We start from the raw sequence: 22,156 nt of genomic DNA on the forward strand, positions 1-22,156 counted from the left end.
TGTAAAGTAGAGGAACTGTTAGTCATGGTTAATCAGAAGTGGTGATTGCATAACCAGTGAAAAGTTGTACCTGGCCTGGGTAGCACAGGTAATTGCATGTGTTAAATTGTGTGTTCTCCATGTGACCGGAAAGGGTGGACCCAGAGTGGCTTATTTAAGACTCAGCTAGGGAAGGGTGGACATCTCTTGGACTTGGGTGCTGCCTGGCAAGTACTGCTGCACAGCCAGAGATCCTCTTCACTAGCTGGGTGAGTTTGACTCTTCTTTCTGTATGACTGCTAGTCTAATTGCTTGCTACGTATACCCTTACATGCCTATCCCCATAGCATAACAGTGCTGCAGAAATGATGCCATCAGTGTGGCTGTTTTCACTGCTTCATAGAGCTTGTGTATGACAAAGCTGAGCTGTTGGGGTGACACAGGGAAAAAGCTCTCCGTTTCTACTTTCTGAACACTGTTGCTCAACCAGCATGTACCTCCTCCTGCACACACAGGTCCCTTTTATTGCTGTCCCTTTTACTGCTATTCCATTGGGTAGCAGGGACTTCAAACAGCCATTACTTAAAACTCATACGCAAGAATTCAACAGGTAGAATCGGCTGGCTTACGTGTTATTCTTATCCACAGGTGCAGCGTTTTCTGTTTCCTTACCACTGCCTACTGTTACAGGTAAGAAGCTAGAGCGTGCCTTACAGGGAAGTGGCACAGCGACCACAAGCTGAGATACCAGGAAGCCCCAACACCAGGCAAAAGAGCGCGGGAAAAGCGCACCACAGAACCCAGCAGCCTTTCAAGGGCCCCGAGGCCTATCTTCATCCGACCCTTCCCCGAGCCACCCATCCACACTTGCAGCTCCTCCTCGCGCTCACCCCTCCCAGCCAGGCTCTGATCCCGTCCCCTGTGTCCCCCGATCTCCTCCCAGACCCCACACCCCCTCAGCAGCCCTACCCCGGCTCCGCAGACCCCAACCCGCAACGCTCATCCAGGCGCCGCGTACGCGGCAGGAAATTCCCGCCGCGTCCCGCCCCCTCGCCTTCTCACATCCAATGGCAGCACGCGGTTCTACTGACTGACAGAGGTGATCACCAATAGGAGAGCGAGGCGCCGGCGCGAGCGTTTCCCGCCTTGCGTGGCCTGAGGGGGCGGGCCGGGCCGGTCGTTGAGTGGCGGCTTTTCCATAGCGGAGAGCGATGAGTTCATGGCTCGCCCTGTATAAAAAGCGGGAAATAACGACCGCCAAGGGTTCGAGAAATAAAAATGATCCCGTCAGCCGAACGGGAAGTGTTTTGAAGGGAGAAATATCACAGTGATTTGGTACGGAAGTTAAAATAAAGCAGTTGCTTGCTTGGTGCCAGGAAGGGAAGCCGCTGGTAACTGGTGGTGGGGAGCTGAGGCTCATGTTGATAACGCTGTGGGCGTAGATAAGCAGGCTGCAACCCCTGCAGGAGGCTTTCCGTCTTGCTTCCCTGCTTCCAGCGCTGTCTCTGAACCAGGATCTAAAGGGGCTGTGAGAAGGAAGGGGACAGGCTCATAACAGAGCTTGTGTGAAAAGACAAAGGGGAATGGCGTCAAACTGACAGAGGGGACGTTGGGACTGGGTAGAAGGGTGGATACGGATTTTTTTTTTTTGCCTTTGGGTTTTAGGCAAGCTATTTTGGAAGTGGTAGGCACTGCTGAGGGGAGCACTGGTGCTCTGTGTTACTGCAGGCTGCTCGTACTCAAAGGGAAAGTAGCATGGGGAAAACACAGAATCCCAGAAGCAAAGGTTGGGACCCATTTGGGGGAACAAATGGGACAAGTTACTACAATTTGTTTATCTATTTACTGTTTAAAGAATGGCTGCTGTTCAGCTAGTGTTTTTGAAAGCATTTGGAAGACTGATGTTTTGACATGAATGGTAAGCAGTTGTTTTTTGTTTTTGACAAGTTCCAGGCCTGGAATGGCTCTTCAAGACCATCAATCCCAGCTGCAAGTCAGGGTTGATTCATCAACAAAGTATCCTGAAGTAGTTTTGTGCACAGAAAAAATACGTTTTGGTGAGAAAGCAAGAAAAAAGATGCCAAAAGATTCAAAACAACACCAAAAATACATCCTTGCCTCTGCGGTGTGTACTTTGCTAAACTCTGGAGGAGGTGTGGTAAGAGCAGAGATAGAAAATGAAGACTACAGCTTACAGAGAGATGAGATTGGACTAGATCTACAAGATATTTTTCGTTCTCTTCTTTTATCTCCAGACTTGACAAAATACCTGGACTTTGAACAGCAAGATAATAACCTTCTGATTTTTGTTAAAACATGGAACAGTGAAAAGACATCTTCAGTCTTTAATTCTGCAAAGCCACGTATCTGTAGCCTCAGTAGTGGGTTGTATACAAAAAGTGGTGCTTCTCTTTCTCACATGACCCCTACCGAAGCTTTGTTGTTCCTTGAAGAAAAGCAAAATAAAGCTAGGGGAGAACTTAGCACAGGAAGACCTGCTAAAAAAATTAAGACAGTGGCTGTTGAAGAACACATGCATATTGTAAATAACACTGCTGCTGAATTGTTTAATAGGGACCAACTGCAGTATGGAGAGACATTGAATTTCACAGAGTCAGGAAATGTGGAATTTAAGCACTTTTCCACTGAAAAAGTGTTCACTCGTGTTAAGGAGATATTGCCTCAGTATGTCTCTGGATTTGCAAATGCGTGTGGCGGGTATTTATGGATTGGTGTGGATGATAACAGGGTAGTACAGGGATTCAGACTCGATGATGAAGGCCTTGAAAAATTAAAACACCTAATACATTCCGTTCTTCAGAACAAATTAACCATCTTTCATTTCTGCAAAAGTGGATGTGTACACAAGATAAGGTATGAATACAAGATCTTCAAGGTGTGTGACGAGGCTGTAGAGCACTGTGGCTACGTCTGTGCTGTGAAGGTTGAACCATTTACTTGTGTCGTGTTTTCAGAAGATCCACAGTCATGGCTAATGGATGGTGGCACTGTCAGGAGACTGGAAGCAAATGAATGGGCAGCATGGATGATCTCTGCTGATCCAGGTCCATGAGACTCAGGATGATCCTCTCTTTTTGATATTTCCTTTGGTTTTCTTAAGCTTGGATTTGGTGATCTTTTGAGATCCCTTCCAACCTGAGCTATTCTGTGATTTTTATGATTCTTGTCCCTTGTCTGGCGGTGTTTGCCTTAAGTAATCTTACTTGCTTTTCAGTGTACTTTGTGGGCCTCTGTAACTCAGCCATTTTCATTGCTTCATGTCCTTGCTAAATGCCTGTTTTCTGCTACTTTCCTTCTTCCTTCATGTTTATTTCAGGCTGTAGTAGATCCTGGTAACTAGCAGCTTATTAATATCAATGTTACTGACAGTTTTTGCAGGAGGAGGTCTCTGTGCCTCAATCTGTCAAGAACTGGTTTTGAGGTTAAACCCCAGTACACATGTTGTTTTGCATAATTGCCATAGGTCAGTTTTTGCTTTCAGCCTGAAACTATACCTCTTGTCCTTTAGGGACATTCTCCAGTGCTGCCACCAGCCTGGCACACAGAGCTCTAGACAGAGAAATTGTTCATTGGCCAGTTCCTGGGCAGTGAAAGGGGCATTGCTAATGGAGCTGGAGGTCATAGCTATTCACTGCTCATCAGCTGTCATCCACTCCTATTTATCACATTTCTTATTTTAAATAAGAATAATAGGTTTTAAACCAGCATAAGGACTGTTTGGGCACCTTGCACGAAGGGGCAGCAGCAGCTCACGCTATATGCTGTTTTCATTTCTCTTTTCCAGATCTCTCAGAACTTTCTGAGACCTTTAAGCTAGAGCTCAGTGTGACAGGGGGGCCACCCTGTGCCAAGCCAGTTTACTCACACCAGGGCCTTGACAACCTTGATGATATTTGTAAGCAACTGTTTCCAGGTAGGTATGCACATTACTTTCACTGCCTGATAGGCCTACGAGATGAATCCCAAGGGTACAGTGAAGGAGTTTGAAGAAAATATTTAAACGCTTGAGGGAGGTGGAAATAATCTGCAGATCTGATAGCAGCATTGTATTCAAAGGTTTGGTGGCCCCTTCCCCAAGGACTGATGTTCTTCCAGATATCCACATGTATACCTGATGGTTCTCAGCTAGCTGAACATCTCTGGGGACTGAGTGCAGCTATGCATGAAATGTCTTTTCACAGTCTGAGAAATGGGAAAGATGATAGGATAAGTTCACTTGGAATCAGCCCAAAGTGTGTAAAATGACTGGACCTGGGGAGAACAGAATTTCTGTGGCATTGCAAGATCAGCCAAGCGTCCAGAGGCCTTTCTATTGAGCTGTTAATCTTTGTTAGTCTGTCTGCTAGGGTGGTTTACCTAAGCACAGCAGGAATACGCTGGCCCTCTGCTGGTATCTTTAGTAAAAGAAATGTGACCTGGGTTGGAAATGAATATTGACTCTAAGGATGCAGTATTTGTAAAAATATAAATAATAATCTAGAAACACGTGACAAAGGGCTTTCAGGCAGCTAGGATCTGTATTTGTAGTCTTCTACCAGTATTAATTCTCACAGCATTGTTTTAGAGGGCTAGATTGATATACATGATATCAACACCAACTATTTCTTGTGCTCTGCGTTGCTAGTGAAACCTCACAGCCTAATATGTACTCCAGAAAAGCTCATTAAAGATCTCTTCCAAGAGCACAAATGGCTGAAGAGTTTAATGGCTGAACAATTGAAGGATGTTTCCGAAGGAGTTGTGATATTTTCCAGAAGCTGGGCGGTTGAGGTTGGCTTGAAAGAAAACCAAGACATACTCTGTGATGTTCTCCTAGTAGCCGAGGGTATGCCACCTATCCTCTATACAGTATGTAAACGTATTCCTCAGGATTTATTTCACTTCTCAAGTTGTGCAGCATGGAAACCAGAGAACTTAGCAAACAAATCGTGTAAGCATCATCACTCTCTGGATTTGTTTGAATACTCGAGATGCACAGCCTTGAAGCTGAAGGAGAAATTGGTCAACACTGGAGGTTATACTCACAAATTGTGTATAATACCAAAGCTACTGACTTTGCCTCCCTGCTTTAACTGTGGAGAAGAATGGGATCTGGATGTTCAAGAACTGTATCCTCGAAACTACGGCCTGATCAACAGTGTCAACTTGAAAAACTTTTTGCATTCTCTCATAGTAGTTTTGCTGAATTTCAGATCTTTTTTAAGTGACTCTGTTGGTTTTGAGTTTTTGAACCTCTTGACCATTGAACAGTACCGGCTACTGTCAGAAAATCTCCACAAAACTAAGAAGCTGTTTGTTTATGGTCTACCAGGAACAGGAAAGACTGTTGTGGCCCTGAAAGTCATAGAGAAAATAAGAAGCATGTTTGAATGCAAACAACATGAAGTGCTTTACATATGTGAGAACCAACCTCTGAGAGATTTTGTGAGGTAAGTATTTACTCCAGTTATTCTTTTCAATATGTTATTATTTGACTGACACTTAAATTACCTGGGCACTGATTAGATTTTTTAGTGTGCTACGTATCCATCACCACTGCAGTTTTTGAAGTGTGTGTTTGGAAGGTATTTTTAGCAAGGCTCAACTATTTTTTTTCTCTTGACATTCTTAGTAGATATTAATAAAAGTGATTTAAATGCCGTTGGCATTCATTTTGTTCTCATCAAGTATAACCAGTAGCTTACCGTGCACAGTGATTACTTTAAATCCACCTCAATTTCTTCTGTAGACAGAAGAAGATTTGCCAAGCTGTGACGAGAGTAGCCTTTCTGAGGAACAGCTACAGTGACGTGAAGCACATAATAATTGATGAAGCACAGAATTTCCGAGATGAGGCAGGTGATTGGTATCAGAAGGCACTGGCTTTGACTACACCACAGCTCCAGGAGCCTGGCTTTCTATGGATCTTCCTGGACTACTTGCAGACAACACACTGCTTCTCAACTGGTCTTCCAGAACCAAGACAGCACGATCCTGTTGAGTCACTAACCAAAGTGGTTCGTAACGCTAACAGTATCTATTGCTATCTAAAGAAAGCAATGGAGGAGATTGTAGAGCATCCTACTGTAGGTATTCCACAAGCACGCCTACAAAGGTTGTTACTTACAGCTTCATGTGCTCATGGTGTGAAAGGCTACTTCGAAACAGTACATATGAAAGACAGAAATGAAATAGCAAGGTATGTGGCCGAGCATTGTTGTCAGTATCTTAAAAGTGGTTACTCTGAGAAAGATATCGCTATTCTGTGCTACAGCAGTGAAGAAGTAGCAGCATACAGTGGGATACTGGCAACAGAACTGAGGAAGTTAAACATAATACCAGGAAGAATGAGTGGAGGGCTGGAGGAGCACACTATTCTTGACAGCTTCCGTCGTTTCTCAGGCTTAGAAAGGATGATTGTATTTGGTATCATTCCTTATCCCCTTCCAACGCAACATGAAGTTTTAAAGAATATATTAGTGTCTGTAGCATCCAGAGCTAATTTAAATATGCACTTGGTACGGGAGCACCTGGGACATGGGAACAGCTCACTCTTCCAGTACTGCTAGCAGAAGCTCCTGGGCAGCACAGGCATCAGTGTTAGATGCCATTTTCTTAAAAAGGATTTTCAGCTCAGATATCCAGAAGAGTAAAAATGAAGCTTCTCTCCATGTTTTAACTTACATACACATAAATAGCTTTTATGAGATACTTTTTCACTGAGCTTTAGAAGTCACTATAGGTTAGAACCGCCTCACTAGCTGGTACCAGCTGTGCATTACTGACCTTAGGGACCAGTAGCATTTCTGTCTCTGTTTTGGAGATGCTGATTAGGCAAAACTCTGTCAAGAGACAGATCCAAAATTCCCGAAGTTGTTGATCTAAATCAAACTGAACCTTTGTGTTGTTTTCCACTACAGAAGGCCCTATGACTCACCTGGTTTGGGAGAAGAGTCTGTTACTGTCCCTCTGTGATTACAGTGATTATATTAGATAAAGTTACAGTACGACATGGTACCCAGCTGGAATCACCCTTCAAATAAATTTATCTCCGGACTATCAAACCTATTAGCCCAAACATTCTTGCTTCTCTAACTTCTGAAAGCTGAAGGCACCTTCCTTTTCTTGTTATTAAGACTCTCTGTATGATTCCTTTGTTGTCCTGCACCTCAGACATCTTTTAATGTACCTGCTAAGTGTCATGTTTACCGTTCACTTAGATTTCTGTTCTCCTGCTGCAGACTAAAGCAAGGGTCTCTTAGCTGCATTATGCACAGCATGCATAAGGAATCTGTGCTTGATTGCAAATGTTTGTACAATAAAATTGTAATGTGATCATGAGCTGGTGGCTTCTTGTTCTTCTTTCATGAGATATTTTCAGTATTCCCTGTTGGGCCCTCTGTGTGCCCTGGTGTGATCCTCAGCTTAACCCATTAGCTCTGCCTCCTCATCGAGCTGATTTCCATGTCTCTGCATGTTCTTTTGAGTGTCATTAGGTATTTTGCCACTGGTGTAAATTAGCCTGTGCCACAAACTGATTACCCCAGATTGCTCTATATATTGCAGCTTTGCAACTGAGAATTGCCCTAGACTCCATTTGCTTAATTAAAGCAGAACAGCAGAGATTCTACACGGAACAAAGCAGTGAATTTATTAAGAGTTCATCCGCCGTCCTCGCGCACTGGCACACCTCTTACAGCCATTTTAAAATGCCCTAAATGAACAACAAGAAAATGCACACGATTTGTTTTCTGACCACGGGATGGGAGGCAATTAAAGCTGGTGCTATCACTGCCGGGAAGTACTGAGGTACCAGCAGCTGTGAATGGTTGCAGAACTGGTCGCATCTCAGTTGAGTTTCCTTCCAGCAGCCACTGTGTATTCCCAAACAGCCAATTCTTTTTACAGCTGAAACTTTAAGTGCTGTCAGCTGAATGGGGGCAGGGAAAGGATTTACACATTCAGAGCTCAAATGGGCTCTTTCTAAATTCCTGATGCAAATTCCCCCTTCTCCAAACATCCTCCACAACTCTCCCCAGACTCTGTTCCTTGCCCTGGCAGTGGGGTTAAGTGTTCTCGGTGGCTCTGTTCTTCACATTTCTCAGCAGGCTTTTTTCCCCCACCCAGCCCTTTTTGCTAATTTCATTTCCTCATGCTCGAGAGAGAGGCTTGATCAGCCCGTAATCCATGCACTTTGTGAGACAATCACGTGCCACGTTAATGATGTGCTGCTTCTTGGGGTCATCTTCTTGCTTGCTAACAAACGTCAGGATCTCCAGGAGCTCTGTCTCCACCAGTTTCTTTGCCAGCTCTTTGTTGGCGCTGATTAAATTGAAAGCGATGACCAGTCCACGGTGCTGCACCTCCATGTTGTCATGCAAGCAAAGCCTCTGCAGGATTTCAAGCCACTGGGTGGTCTTCAAGGAGGGGAGATGTCGTTAGTGTTGGTATAGTATAAAGAATACCTCAACCAAGTTTTAAAGGTGCAACATTCTGCATTCCTAGCCATATTTGACAGTTAATAAGCTGGGCTTCACTTGAAGAACAGCCATAGAATAAAGTTTCATCTCTAAGATGAAGCCTTGGAGGATGGAATAAGAAAGGTTGCTTTGCTTTCCACAGGGATGAACAAGGAGCATGCACACTGAGTTCCTCTCTAGACAACTGCTGGACTACATCTTCCTTAAGAGAACCATTCAAGCTTATGCTACGCTGTTGGTGATTAGACTTAAGGTCTTACCACTTCAGTCATCTTCGAGCAGAGTTTCTTCTGTGCTGCTGTAAGCATGGCCAGGGCTCCTGCTGCTGCTTTCTGGACCTTCTCATCATCCTCACCACACAGTAACACCACCAGCTTCAGCCGGTCGTTTCCATCAGCCACAAACCGCTCTTGAACCTGAACAAAAGCCATAGTATCCAGAGACAGTGCAGTTGTGAATGCATCATCTGGGAATGCATCACAGAGCTGGTGCACGCAGCCAGGCCTGATGTGCAGTTACCTCCTTGCTGACCACCAGGTTGCACATGCATTCTGTGGCTGCCTGTCGCAGTTGGTCGTGGTTCTCAAACATGTAGTTTTCAATGTCTGGCAATGCCCCCTCCTTGACTATTTTCATTCTACGTTGAAGAAAAACCAAAGCTCATCATGCAATAATCATGTAATGGTTTGAGTGGGAAAGGACCCCCAAAGGCCACCTGGTCCCACTGGCTGCAGGCAGGGACACACACAGCTCTATCAGTGCTCAGAGCCCTCCAGCCTGACCCTGGGGGTCTGCAGGGATGGGCACCATCTCGCTCTCAGCAGTCTGTGTGCTGCCTCACTGCCCTCATTGTAAACAGCCTCTTCCTCATGTCCAACCTAAATCTGCCCCCTGTTTGAAACCATTTTCTCTTGTCCTATAATCAACCTAAAACATTAACTGCAGCCAGGTGGGAGATGTGGGAGGGCTTGAAATAAATCTGCCCACAGCACTAGGACTCATGAGGTGCAGCTCATCCCTTATTAATGCAAACTGAATTCACAGTTTTTCTTCTTTCCAGAGGAAGAACACTTCTTACTGGCTATTTTATGAATTTTTTGTTCAGAGACCTTTATAGCTCTGCCGAAGGCAGCTCAAATTAATGACTCTTCACATTCCTACGAGGAAAGCATTGAAGTAAAATTCAAATTCACCCCTGACAAAGCATCTGGGCAAGGAGGAAAGCCAAAAAGCAGCTGCGCTCACCTAAGTTTATCACTTCTTCCTGAGAAATTAGTGAGCCCCAGGAGAGCCTCATAGTTCTGGAGGCCGTCTCTCTCGGTGTTCAGTAAGCTGATGAGGGGCCTCACCACCTCGTACACCTGAGGAGAAGGTGTCACTGCTATTCCAGCTCTCAGATTTTGGCAATTATCATTTGAAAAACAACAGAAAAGAGTGGTTTCTCACCTCTGTTTTGTTTTAAGACTTACCCTCTCTCCTGGAAATGCTATGTCTGGATTGGAGATAGCAGCAATCTTTGCCAGAGCGTGAGAAGCTTTTATCTTGCCAACATCTGTGCCTTCCACAGCCAGAGGTATCAGGGCCTAGCGCACAGGAAAGTGTTAAATGCCACCTCTCCTCACTGCAGACATTTAACACGCATCAGGCTGGGCTGCAGGTAGAGGAGAAATCACCTTTCCACCACCTTGAGCCACAATGGTCCCACGGTCCCTGGGTTCTTCACATAAGGCGAGGAACACCCTGCACAAACACAGCGTTGCTCAGTGGAACAGCTTTGTGGGAAGGCAATAACCCAGCTCCTTCACAGGATGGGACCAAGGTTCTGCAGTTCACTCTATCCCAGGTAAAACCCAACAGCCCAGCAGGCACCTGGCGATGAGCTCCTTGCTCTGGTCCGTCAGTATGGCACTGTCAGCTTTCACCATGCAGGCCAAGGCTGAGACGACACCGGCTTTCAGCAGCCGCTTCACTCGCTTCACAACAAAATCCTTCTTGTCCTACAGAGGGGAGGACATGGCAAAGGGATTAGCCCCTGGCAGCTGCCATCCTGCTTGGCTACAGCCAAGTCTCATTGGGGAGCAAAACATTTTCATCCTCATAGGCTGGGAACCAGGAGACCTGGTGACTGTGACAATGAATACACCAAAGAAAATCATCACAGGATGGATTGGGAAGAGACCTTCAATGTCATCTAGTTCCAAGCCCTCATGAGCTTGTTGCTCCTACCAGCTCAGCTGCCCAGGGGCCCATCCAGCCTGGCCTTGGGCACTTTCAGGGATGGGGCATCCCCAGCTCTCTGGGCATCCTGCTCACGTTTCACCACCTTCTGAATAAAGAGCTTCCACCCAACATCTAAAATCTTCAGATCTGAGCATCTCCTGGCCACACACAGCCTACCTTTGGATGCTCTTCAGGCACATGCTGCTTGGAGAATTTGGCCAGTTGCACCAGCTCTGGGACCAGCTCCTTTGTATCGTAGCTATTGGTGCAGTTCACCAGTGCAGAAGCCACAGAATACAGGATAGTCTTGTCACTTGTCTGCACAGAAAAACAGAAGTCCTAGTTGAAGTGCTCATTGGCTTATCCCTGGGTCAGGGAAAAAAAAAAGTTTATGGTCAAACAGGACGCAGCCCCATCAGATGGTGTAAGATGCCTTTGGTTTTCATTTGGTAACACCTATTTTGCTGACATTAAAGGTTAGGAGCAAACCTCTGCTCTTATCTGTTGATAATAAACTTGGGGTATCTCAGCAGCAAATGCAAAACTGAAGTTCCTCTAAACCAGAGGTGAAGGTTTGGGGCCTGAACTGCTCCTGCTTAGATAGACAGTGTTACTCTGGAGAGCTTGATGCTACAAGAAGGATGAGAGAACAAGGTAAGGGGATAGAACCTTGGCTAACTCAAACATAGCCTGCAGGGCTTGCTCATCTTCCACAAAGTCATCCTTCACGTCTGCATCAAGGGTCAGGTATGCCAGTCCTTCCACAGCCCACTTCCTGGTGCGGGCATCAATGCTGGTGTTGCACAACCACCTGGAAGAGAGAAATCTGTATTTATCTCAGAAGCCAGGACTGATATCTTTGGAAAAAGAGGAAGGAAGAACAAATGTGCTGAGAACTCAGGCTTGAGCCTGTACTTGGGTTCTACTATAACTCCTATGTGAGTCCCTCGGGACCTCTCTTTCAATAGGACAAGAGGGAATGCTATGCTCAAGTTGCTCCAGGGGAGGTTTTCAGGTTGGATACTTGGAAAAGTAACTTCTCCAATGAGCAGTGATGCAGTGGCACAACTCCTCAGGGAGGTGGAGGAATCCCCATCCCTGGAGGTAATCCAGAGCCATGGAGAGGTGGCATTGAGGGGTCTGTGAGCATGGTCTGTGGGCATGGTGGGATGGGTTAGGGTTGAATTTGGGGATCTGAGAGGTCTTTTCCAACCCTAATGATTCTGTGATTCTGTGATTTTGCAGGCAATCCCAGCTGTCAGCTAGCAGCATGGAATGAAGGCGATGTGTGGTCAGGGAGGAGCACGCTGTGTTTTGCAAAGCTGGGAGCAACAGAACTAAAGCCAAGGTACGACTCACTTTCGGCACTGCTTGGCCAGCTTCTCTGTGGAGCCCTCAGCAAATTGCCGCAGCCCATAGTCTGTCCCTCCTGCTGAGCCCAGTTTGCAGAGGCCCTGGGGAGGAATAGAATTATTCATTAATCCTCTAGTGTTGCTGCCCAAAGTCAGCCTAATCCCGTATCTGAAGTCAGGTCTAGTAAAAAAACAAACAAACAAACAGTAGCTTTTTCAGCTTGTAGCACAGCAAAGTCGGATGTTGTACCCTTATTGGATGTCTTTAGTGGAAGATCAACCACTTGTGCCTTCAAAGTTACCAGTAATACCTGTGCTTTTTCTGCTTTGCATCTCCCTCTTTCTTCAAAGCAAAGTGCCACAAGCCATCCCCGAGCTGTAGTGAGCGACCCCAATGCATCCCCCAGGACCTCCTTCCTCTACCTAACTCAGGGTTAAGGCAGTGTCAAAGGGGCTGGCATCCTTACCACCAGGGCTCGGATTTTGATCTTCTCATTCTTGGTCTTCTTGTAGATCTCCTTCAGGAGTGTTATTCCATTAGAGATGATGAAGGTGGCCCGGCTCAGCTTGGTGGAAGCGTGGATGAGGGCTTCCACAGCTACCAGCTGGTCGATCTCCCTCTCGGACCCACACAGGGCAACCATCATCTCCATGACCCCCTTCATGCCAAGCAGCTTGTTGCCCAACTCAAAGGGTCCTTGCAGAACTCCAGACACCATCTGGATGGCATGGAGTGTCTTGTCCATGTTCTGTGGGTCGATTTTGCTCCTGCATGGGACAGATAGAGTCAGCATACAGTGGTTGCTCGCTATTCTTATTCCCTTTGGTAGCTCCTTGTGGGGCAGGAATGTAGTGAGCAGTTTTGTTTCAATAAGATAGAGCTTGATTTTTGGGTGGTGTGGAGCCAGGAGGTGAACTCAATGATCTTTGTGGGTCCCTTCCAACTTGGGACATTCTATGATTTCTCTGCTGGGCTGAGCACCATTAGCAATACATATATAGGTATTTGGGACACAGCTGAGCAGAAATTCATGCAAAGGTCGTGATCCACCCAGCAGGAGTACATGAGGTTCCATGCAGGATCTCAGGCAAATCCTTAACTCCAAAGGCCTCAGTTTGGCATCTAAGAAAGCCCCACAGCTTTCTTTAGCCCTGCAGCAGCCCACCCCACTCACTTGATGTACTCCTCGCAGATCATCCGGTAGTTGTCACGCTCGGGGTCGCAGCGCAGGTCATCGTAGAGCTTACTGAGGAGGATGGAGGCAGTGAGCTGGGTGTTCTCTGTCAGCGGCAGGCAGCCAGGCATCTCAGGAATCTGGCCCACCACTTTCAGTATCTTTTTTAAGCCTGGAAACAATGAAGTGATACATCTGCTAGAAGGGAGAGGGCCTGTTGAAAACTCAGGATGCTGTTTGCTGGGCTCTTACAATGAAACAGCCATCTCTGCTGCCAGTTGCTTTATAGCCTGATCACATCACCTTCAGACAAAGAATTTATCATGAAATTTACTGGCAAGAACATTCTGCTGGTGGGTTGGCAGCACTGAGCACTTCCAGAGCAGGAATGAAAGGAAGGGCTCACCATTGTCGATGACAAAAGTGGTCCTGCTGTTGTCATGGTCCTTCAGGTCCTGCCTCGGTATGTTCTTGTTGAGGAGGTTGAGAGCTCGGTCTCGTCCCTGCCCGGACACGTTCTTACTGACCAACATATCCAGCAAACGCATCGTGATCATCTTCAAGTCTTTTTTAGTATCTATACAGAGGCAAGGCAGCAGCAGCCAGTTAGGAGGAGTTTTCTCTGCAAGCTGGTGAATTCTGAACACCATTCAAAGCCAACACATGGCTGCAACATTGGTACTGAAGTTAGAGGAGCAGTTCCCTTGCTTCTCCAACAAGACCAAGGACTGCCATTACCTAGCACCAGGGCCTCCTCCTTGCCGTGGTGCTCCTCCTTGCCCTGCCCCAGGAAGCAGTCAGTGATGGTCTGCAGGAGGTTGCAGACAGCCAGCGAGATCTCCTCACTGTCCACTGACATCCACATGCAGATGTTGTCGATGCCCAGGTAATGGAGGATGGCAGTGGCCTGGCCCCAAAAGGAGAGAGCAGAGCTGTCAGCAAAGGGCATGTGCCCACTGTGAACAGCTGTGATTTTCCACCCTCCAGGTGCAAGGCAACAACAGTGAACATCCCGAGCTGCTCACCCGAGCTTTATGTCCCGTGCACATGCCTGAAAGTGTCCTCACAGCTGCCAGGACCAGCTCAGCATTTTTGGTTTCTATCAGCTGCAGCAGCAAGCTGACCCCGTTGTTCTGGAAAATCCTCTCAGCTCCCGCTTCCTCCCGGCCCAGGACTATGAGATTGTTGGCAGCCTAGGTGGGAGAGAGGGGAGAGGTCAGCAGCACAGCTCCAGAAAACCTCTGGGATGTGTTTGGAGTGGCCAGCTCAATCCCAAGCATCTTCTCCAGGTGCACCTGAAGGTCAGGTTTGATCCTCCCTATAAAAAATGGGTCAGCACCCAGAGGGAAACACAGGGAAGGTGGAAGAGATGTGCAGGTTGGATCCCAGTTTGGGTGTTTAGGGGATGGAGTGATGCTAGGTTCTCACCTTCTCTCGCTTCTCTTTCTCACTGTTCTCATCCAGCAGGATTTCAAACATCTTCTGCACCCGCATGTCCGTGGAGAACTGAATGCGCAGCTGTGCCAACACAGAGTGTGTGCAGCATCAGAAAACCAAGAAGCAGTTTTCCTTTATCACGTCAAGGCAACCACAGACCCCAAATGGCAAGCTGGATAACAACATGGATATCACTTCCCAGAAAGCAGATCTGATTGCCCAGCTCACCTCAATAGAGTGAGAATAGAGTCATTAAGGTGAGAAATGACCACCAAGATCATCTAGTCCAACCCCAACCCATTCCCACCACGTTCACAAAGCCACTGAATCATGGAATCATTCAGGTTGGAAAAGACCTCTAAGATTACCAAGTCCAACCTCAACCCATCCCACCAGGGACACATCTCCAGGTCCATGAGCCTGGTACTGCTCCCCAGGATTTACCTTCTCCTGGATGTCAGCCCCCAGGCGCCTCAGGGTCTCCTGGAAGTTCTTGTTGTGGGGCTCCATGGTTGCACATTTCTGAGCATCTTTGAATGCTTGGTCCAACTTTCCCAGTTTTTCCAGAGCTTGGCTGCGCCGGTACAAGGCTTTGATATCCGAAGAATTGATGTCAATAGCTGGGAAAAGAATTCAAAAGCCAGTGTGCTTCTTGGAAATCCCCCGTGTAAATTGTCATCTGTTTCAAGTTGGATAGTATGATTTACAAGGACTATGTTTCCTGGAGGCATAGCTACTGTTATCACGGAGTGAACTGGTACCAAACCAGCACCGATGCACCAAATCGGTGCATCCTCTCATACCTTCTCCAGCACTTCTGGGTTGGAGGACACCAAACCGTGAGACCACAGTCTCCCAAAAGCAGATATGAGAGTAGGCTGGGGCAGATGAACACAAACACAGCCCCTCCTTACCTCTAGATGCATCCGAGGCTGCCTTGGCATATTCCTCCTGCAAAGAGGAGCAGAGCAATTCATTAGCGGTGGGACAGCAGAGCATGTCCCCATTGCTGATGCAACTCAAGCTCTGTTCCCGCTAACAGGGTACCCTGGTGAAAGCAGTAGGAGCTTATAGAGGGCAAGGAAAGAACTTTGGGTACCATCTCATTGGTGATGGAAGGAAAAGAGGAAAAGCCTGTGCTATGGGTCAGACAACAACAGCCTGCAGGCAGCAGTGGAAAAGCCTGCAACTCTTTGGGTGGCTGAGCCAAACCAGCATGCTGAGCCCTATGGGGATGGAAGCCAGAGCTTTCCTCACCCTTTTCAGGAAGCACGCAGCCCGGTTGCGGTACAGCACTGCCTGCAGTGCCCTGTCCTTGTTGAGCTTCATGGCCTGCGTGTAGCTCTGAGCTGCTCTCTCATAGTCGCTGGCTTGAAAATACTTGTTGCCCTCTTCTTTCAGCTGGATGGGATCCTCCATCTGGGGAGCAGAGGGAAAAAAATAAAATGCACATTTTAGGCCGCTTGGGAGTTTTAAGGAAACACATGAAATTCGTGCCCCGTCTGTTTTTGAGCTGCCTGCTGAATACCCACAAACAAAGCTCCTTACCAGGCTGAAGTGTCCAGAAAACCAAACTTCTCCTGGAGACTGTGGCTTCTCAGCTGTAGACCCCCACAGCTGTAGATCCGTAGGGATCGATGAGTAGAAACAAAACAACAAAAAAGAGCTCAGAAAGTCCGGAGAGCCCAGACAGCTCGGGAATGAGCTCACTTCCCACTCCAAGTTTGGGCAAGAGCTGGCAGCTCTGCTGCGTGTCACTGTCACCTGTCACCATGGACTGTCCCCTGTGCTATATAGGGCCAGGGGCCACTGCCAGCCAGCGTGCGGGGGGACACTGTGTGTAAGGACACACACCTCTGGGCACCAAGAGGGGATGCTGCTCTCCCACCCACTGGAGTGGACTCCTGTTATCCGTGACCTGCAGAGCTGCACAGGGCAGGGAATGGGAACGGGAGGGCTTTGTGTAGTAAAAAAGTCAGTTCACATGGCTGACCCCCGTCCTAGTGCTCCGTGCCTTGTCCCTTTCTATTTAGGGAGGCATGAGACAGCTGCACAGGGACAAGTGGCTCTGTGTGGCAGCTGCCAGCACCTTCCAGAAGGGCCCTGGAGGGAAAGCACCAGAAGCCCCTTTCCTGCACAGCTTTCAGCAGGGGCAGCTTCCCCTGCCAGGGCTCACAGCCCAGCTCAAAGCCTGCGAGCAGCAGCTTCCAGAGCCCCAAGCGAGCCATGTTTGATACCAAAGCAATGGCTTCTTCCCTGTCATTCCACGCACCTCAGTGGGGGCTGGGGGCCCTCTGGAGGCTGAGAAGGCAAAAGGAAGGTTTTCCTGGGGAAATTCAAATCTCAGGCAGGGAAGGGAGGGAAGCAGCCTTTGGTTGCAGTGGCAGGGCTGAGCACCTAAGGTACTGGAACAATACTGATGCGTGTCATCAATAACGACGGGCATCACTCCAATGACATGTAGCCCACCTGCACAGCCTGGAGCGCTGCTGGCACCTGCATCGATGGCCATTTGGAGCCAGCTGGTGCGTAGCATCCCCTGCAGACAGGGACCAGCTCCCAGCACCATCACGCTTTTCGGTCGGGGGCGAGCAGACCGCCAGGGGGGGTGCGGAGCCCGGCGGCCCTTCCGCAGCCCGCAGGAAGCAGGAAGGGGGTTGGTATGGGATGGGGTTCCGTACCGGTGGGACTTCGGGGTCCCCTCGGCCTCCCTTAGGTGCGGGCTCTGCGTGGCTCTGAGCGCTCCCGGACACGCGTGGGGCCGCTGGGGGGGGCTCACCCCGTGTGCACGGCGTGGTTTGGGGACGGGTGGCATTAAAGGGACACCACACTTGGGGTCACGCAGCATCTCTGCCCCACGGGGATGCTGCGGGATGCGTGTCCCCATGGTACACCGCGTGTACACTGAGGTACCCCGTGGGTGCCCATCTCCCCACAGACTTCTCCTCTCCCATCCCACAGTGCCCCATCCCACGGTGCCGGGGTCATGGTGGTCCTGCGGGCCGGGCTGTGCCCTGGTCTCACTGAAGAGATGATCCAGCTCCTCAGGGCAAACAACATCAGGACCGGTAAGTTGATGGGGGATGTTGGCTCCTGCACCTTCGGGATATCACCTCACATTCCTCCCGTGCATTCCCCATCTGCTGTGCTTATGATTGGCATCCAACATCTTGTTCCTGTGTCATTTGTAGTGGTGGACTTTGTATCATCGGACCTGGAGGACGTTGCCCAGAGCTGTTCCCTGTCTTACAAGGTATCGGATTATCCCTAAATCCTCCCTAAACTGGGTGCTCAGAGCTGCTCAGCTCCCTGCTTGGGTGGGCTTTTTTGGGGGGCATTCTGCGGGGCATGCTGGTGGCCCTGGGCTTTCTTATTCCCTTCACACCTGTCCAACAGGCTCTGGTGGCTGTGCGCCGTGTGCTGCTGGCACAGTTCTCCGCCTTCCCCACCAACGGGGCAGACCTCTACGAGGAGCTCAAGAGCTCCACAGCCATCCTGCCCACCGGCAGCCCCAGGTGGGTACACAGTGAGCTGTGACATGGTGATACCCTGAGCAGGCTCAGTGTTGTCCCATTCATCCCCAGCAGCTGTCACTGACCCCAGCCTGGCTGTGCCCATTAGGAGCAGAGGTGACTTTTCATGTCCTGTGGCTGTGAAGCCAGCTGGTCTCTGTCCCTTGAGGGATGACACTGCTGATGTCCTTGCAAGAGCCTGCACATCTCTTGGAATTGGCTGTATGTCTCAGTTCTAGACTAGAGAATGTGCTGCCCTCAGCCTTCCCCTTGAGAAGAAGGTTATGGATCTGGGAGGGTTTGGAATAATGAGTTCCCAAGGCTGGGCAAGGAGATGAGTTTCTCTTTGTTGCCCATGCCTATTTCTCTTTCCCCAGTCTCGCTGTTGGCTTGTTACAGTGGGGATGCAGAGAAACCCCAAATACTCTAACCTGGCTCCCAGGCTCTTCCCCATTTCAGTGTGGTCCTCTTCCACCACAGAGCTGCTGCAGCCCACAGAGCAGGGAGAGCTGGGGGGTAGAGGGTGGGAGCAGAGCCCATGGCTTCTGCCTTTGGGAAAAGGACAGTAGGAACCGATACCTGGGAGCACTGTCCCCATGTCACGAGCTGCACATTGAGCATGTCACCTTGTGCTCACCCTGCAGCTTGGACCAGCTGCTGGACACAGGGCTGTACACCGGGGAGGTGACAGAGCTGGCAGGAGGACCGGGCAGTGGGAAGACACAGGTTAGTGGGGCAGGGGGTGACCTGACTGAGGGCTGGGAGCACCAAGGGCTCTCACTGTGCCGTGGGTGGGCAGCTGATGTCCAGTCCCTGCTGCTCCAGGTGTGCCTCAGCATCGCAGCCAGCGTGTCCCTTGGCCTCAGGCAGCACATCTTCTTCCTCGACTCCACGGGAGGCTTCACCGCCTCCCGCCTCTACCAGATTCTCCAGGCCCGGGTGGAGGACAAGGAGGAGCAGGCGAGTTCTGTGCTTTTTCCACTTGTGCCAATGCTGCTGTGCTCCTCCCTGCGGGCAGCCCTGGAGGTGGCTCATCCATCACCCCACCTTTGTCCTCATGCGTTCTGCTGGGTCCATTCCTACTGGGACTGGGTGCTGTTCCTGGGAGAATGGGAAAACCTGTTGCAGTACCTCACCCACTGCTCCTTGGGCTTGCCCTGCTTTACTGATGCCATCATTGCTGTGGGGACAGTAGTGTTCGTGGGGTGGGGGTGAACGCAGGACGAATGAAGGTCCCTGGCTCCATGGTGTGGGCAGGAGGGACGTGGGTTTGCTGTGCATGCAGTGCAGGTTGCAGGGTGACTCTGCTCTGTGTCACAGCTGGAAGCCCTGCAGCGGGTGCAGGTGGTCCGCGTGTTCGACGTCTATGAGATGCTGCGCGCCCTGCACGAGGTGCGGGACTGCCTGTCCCAGCAGGTAAGGGCTCCAAGTCCCTTTCCTTGACAAGTGTCACCCCATCCCAGGGACACCCAAGCCTCAGTGCAGCTTTAACGCCTCCAGAAAATGTTGCTCATTGGTGCACGGTTACTTTTGTTCTGCAGGTGGAGAGCTCCACGGGGCCACTCAAGGCAGTGCTGATTGACTCAGTGTCAGCTGTGCTGTCCCCGCTGCTGGGCGGCCGGCAGTCGGAGGGTGAGCCCTGAGCTGCTCTGGGGGTGGGAGGCTGATGGCAATGGTTGTCCCCACCCCCCCACCTCACCAACTCCTGCTCTGCCTCCAGGTGTGGCCATCATGATGCAGCTGGCCCGGGAGCTGAAGACATTGGCCAAGGAGTTCAGCGTGGCAGTGGTGGTGAGTGCTGCTATCTGTGGGCTTCGTGCCGTGGCAGGGAGCTCTGGTTTGGGAGCTCTGGTGCAGCTCCGTGGGCCGATTGGTTGGAGGGGATGGCAGGATGACACCGAGGAGAAGGAAGAGCCTCACCAAAAGGTGACCTCGTGTGTTTCACTGAGTTTCACAGCCTGTGTGTGCCCATGGCAGGTGACCAACCAGGTGACAAAGGACAGCAGCACCGGCGCTCTCAAATCAGCCCTTGGCCGCTCCTGGAGCTTCGTACCCAACACCCGTGTGCTGCTGCAGGGCAGAGCATCACCCTGGGAAGGCAGCACCGTGCCATGCACCGCGTGCTTGGCCAAGTCACCACGCCAGGTGGGCTCCAGCTGTGGAGGTGTGGCTGTGCAGTAGGGGGGTGCAGAGTCAGCCCCCTCACAGGGACATGCTGCAATGGGAGAGGGGCGGATATGTGCTATGGAGAAGGGCACCTGCTGCCAGCAGCCTGAGCTCTTGTGTTTGTTCTTTGAAATGAGAGGCACGGCTTGCAGTCTGGGTCACCGTGTCCCTGTGCCTGTCTCACTGTCAGGGTGCTCGCACACCTGCAGAGAAGTGACCTTGTGCTGAGTAATGGCAATAACATTGCATCTGGGGACTTCTCGGAGCAGAGTGTGCTGTCTTCGTTAAATTGCATTTGTTCAGCAGACCCAGATAAAATGAGGGCATTGGCAGAAGGAGGTCCTCAGGGGCATGGAGCCAGGGACTGCGGCTGGAGGCAGGTGCACTGCATGCAGGCTTAGTAGAGTTGAGCTCTTTGTTTCCCGCTGCAGCCAACGGGGATGCAGGTGCAGCTGGATATTGGCAGCAATGAAGTGCAGGAGCAGAGGCCAGTGATACCCACACCGTGACCCTGATGGGGATGGAAAAGCAAATGTCAAGGTCTGGGAGAGCTGCAGAAAAAAACACACAGACACTGAGCACAGACTGCCTATGAGTCCCACAGCACAGGGCAGCTCCTGTTCTGACCTGGGAGAAAACATGCGTGGGGTTCCCTGGGTTTGCTTGGCTTGTGTGTGGTGGGCACGGGGCAGGCAGGTCCCCTCCTCTGCCACCAGTGGGACTGCCTTGATTTTGTTCCTTCTTCATAGCTGCTGTGTTGGGCAGCTCATGGTGCCCTTGATTGAGAAATAAAGATGTTACACACTGTTGTTGTTCAGTGAGTGGCAACTATTGCTCAGCTTCAGATTTCTCAGTATGCTCAGCATGGTTGGGGTGAGTTGGTGAGCCAGGATGCAGTGGGTGCTGGATGTGACCCCGTCACTGTGACACAGCCCTGGAGTGTTTTGGGGCACTGCTGTGCTGCATGAAGACAAAGTAAATGCATTTTAAAGTTGTGTTTTTGTGCTTCCCTGGGATTTCCATGCCTGGGGCTGGTTATTTCTGGGCAGTTTTCCTGACTGCAGGAACTCACAGGGTCATCTTTTTGAGCAGGAAGGCTGTATAGAGCCATGGTTTTGTCTGAAGCCAAAGGGTTTTCCCTCTGCCTCCTTCCCCTAAATCATGGGAGGTCGCAGTCATCAGCCCCACATAATGCTGGGCTTTGGGAAATGCTCCTTCTGCACTTCATCACTGCAGACTGTCATGGGACAGTGACTCAAAGGAAGGGGAAGGAAACGGGGAAAGATGACAAAGCTCTGCTGCTCCAAAGCTCCTGGCACAGCTGTGACCCATGAGGCTTTTGTCTGCTTGAACTCTGCTTTGTTCCCTGCTGGGGTATGGCCTACAGGGTGTGGGGTTTGGTGCTGAGGTCCTGAATTCCTGTAAGTGATGCTGCGTTTTCTGGGTACCATTTGGCATGGGCACAGTGATGGCTTCAGGTGATAGCAGTCTGTTACCTGCACTGGAAAATCTCAGCTTCTCACTGAAGTTCCTTTGCCCTAAATTTACACAGTAAAAGTAGGTCAGAAGGAGTTTCTGACCTAAAAATCCTAATTCAGCCTCTCTCCCTGCGCTCAGCCAGAGCAGCCAGCCCTGGGGTCAGTGCTTGGCTGTGCCACTGCAGGTGGGATGTCCCTGCTCTCAGCCCCATTGCCTGTACTGGCTGCAGGGCTGTAGGGTGGAGTGTTCGCCCTGGCTGTGTGTGTAACACACGCATTTGTGTATCTATAGGATACATATATGTGTGTCCGTATTATCTTTACGTGCGTGCATATATATTTTTGGGTATGTGCACG

At 49.8% G+C, this 22,156-nt stretch overlaps 3 protein-coding genes across 6 annotated transcripts; 2 read left to right on the forward strand and 1 right to left on the reverse strand.

Annotated features, from left to right (window-relative positions):
- The first annotated feature begins 1,666 nt into the window (after positions 1 to 1,666).
- Positions 1,667 to 7,226, forward strand: LOC136045717 (schlafen family member 13-like). Its single transcript, XM_065731797.1, has 5 exons — positions 1,667 to 1,765; positions 1,927 to 3,044; positions 3,785 to 3,913; positions 4,625 to 5,429; positions 5,729 to 7,226. Exons 2-5 carry the CDS (start codon positions 1,940 to 1,942, stop codon positions 6,546 to 6,548), a joined length of 2,859 nt encoding a protein of 952 aa, XP_065587869.1. The 5' UTR covers positions 1,667 to 1,765; positions 1,927 to 1,939; the 3' UTR covers positions 6,549 to 7,226.
- Positions 7,227 to 7,962: 736 nt separating this feature from the next.
- UNC45B (unc-45 myosin chaperone B) lies at positions 7,963 to 17,152 on the reverse strand. Of its 3 annotated transcripts, none has more exons than XM_065731799.1 (20): positions 17,113 to 17,152; positions 15,901 to 16,062; positions 15,558 to 15,594; positions 15,088 to 15,263; positions 14,635 to 14,724; positions 14,232 to 14,399; positions 13,945 to 14,113; positions 13,613 to 13,783; positions 13,207 to 13,378; positions 12,499 to 12,799; positions 12,039 to 12,133; positions 11,349 to 11,490; positions 10,857 to 10,997; positions 10,329 to 10,456; positions 10,133 to 10,199; positions 9,929 to 10,042; positions 9,705 to 9,820; positions 8,979 to 9,096; positions 8,720 to 8,875; positions 7,963 to 8,369 (listed from the first exon to the last, which is right to left on the reverse strand). In XM_065731799.1, the coding sequence occupies exons 1-20, from the start codon at positions 17,143 to 17,145 to the stop codon at positions 8,130 to 8,132; spliced, it is 2,796 nt and encodes a 931-aa protein (XP_065587871.1). In that variant the 5' UTR covers positions 17,146 to 17,152; the 3' UTR covers positions 7,963 to 8,129. The 3 variants fall into 3 exon arrangements, with proteins under 3 accessions (XP_065587871.1, XP_065587870.1, XP_065587872.1); XM_065731798.1 differs by having other exon boundaries at positions 7,963 to 8,396; XM_065731800.1 differs by lacking the exon at positions 17,113 to 17,152 and adding an exon at positions 16,192 to 16,342 and having other exon boundaries at positions 7,963 to 8,396.
- Positions 17,153 to 17,287: 135 nt separating this feature from the next.
- RAD51D (RAD51 paralog D) lies at positions 17,288 to 21,316 on the forward strand. 2 transcript variants are annotated; one of them, XM_065731803.1, is made up of 11 exons: positions 17,288 to 17,303; positions 17,605 to 17,711; positions 17,835 to 17,896; positions 18,040 to 18,158; positions 18,800 to 18,881; positions 18,981 to 19,115; positions 19,476 to 19,571; positions 19,697 to 19,787; positions 19,876 to 19,946; positions 20,133 to 20,300; positions 20,753 to 21,316. In XM_065731803.1, the coding sequence occupies exons 2-11, from the start codon at positions 17,630 to 17,632 to the stop codon at positions 20,828 to 20,830; spliced, it is 984 nt and encodes a 327-aa protein (XP_065587875.1). In that variant the 5' UTR covers positions 17,288 to 17,303; positions 17,605 to 17,629; the 3' UTR covers positions 20,831 to 21,316. The 2 variants fall into 2 exon arrangements, with proteins under 2 accessions (XP_065587875.1, XP_065587873.1); XM_065731801.1 differs by lacking the exon at positions 17,288 to 17,303 and having other exon boundaries at positions 17,441 to 17,711.
- Positions 21,317 to 22,156: the final 840 nt, after the last annotated feature.

The sequence above is a fragment of the Cyrtonyx montezumae genome, unplaced genomic scaffold (assembly GCF_038088225.1).
Source record: "Cyrtonyx montezumae isolate F1298 unplaced genomic scaffold, pur_monq_1.0 scaffold_15, whole genome shotgun sequence".
Classification (NCBI taxonomy): Eukaryota; Metazoa; Chordata; class Aves; order Galliformes; family Odontophoridae; genus Cyrtonyx; species Cyrtonyx montezumae.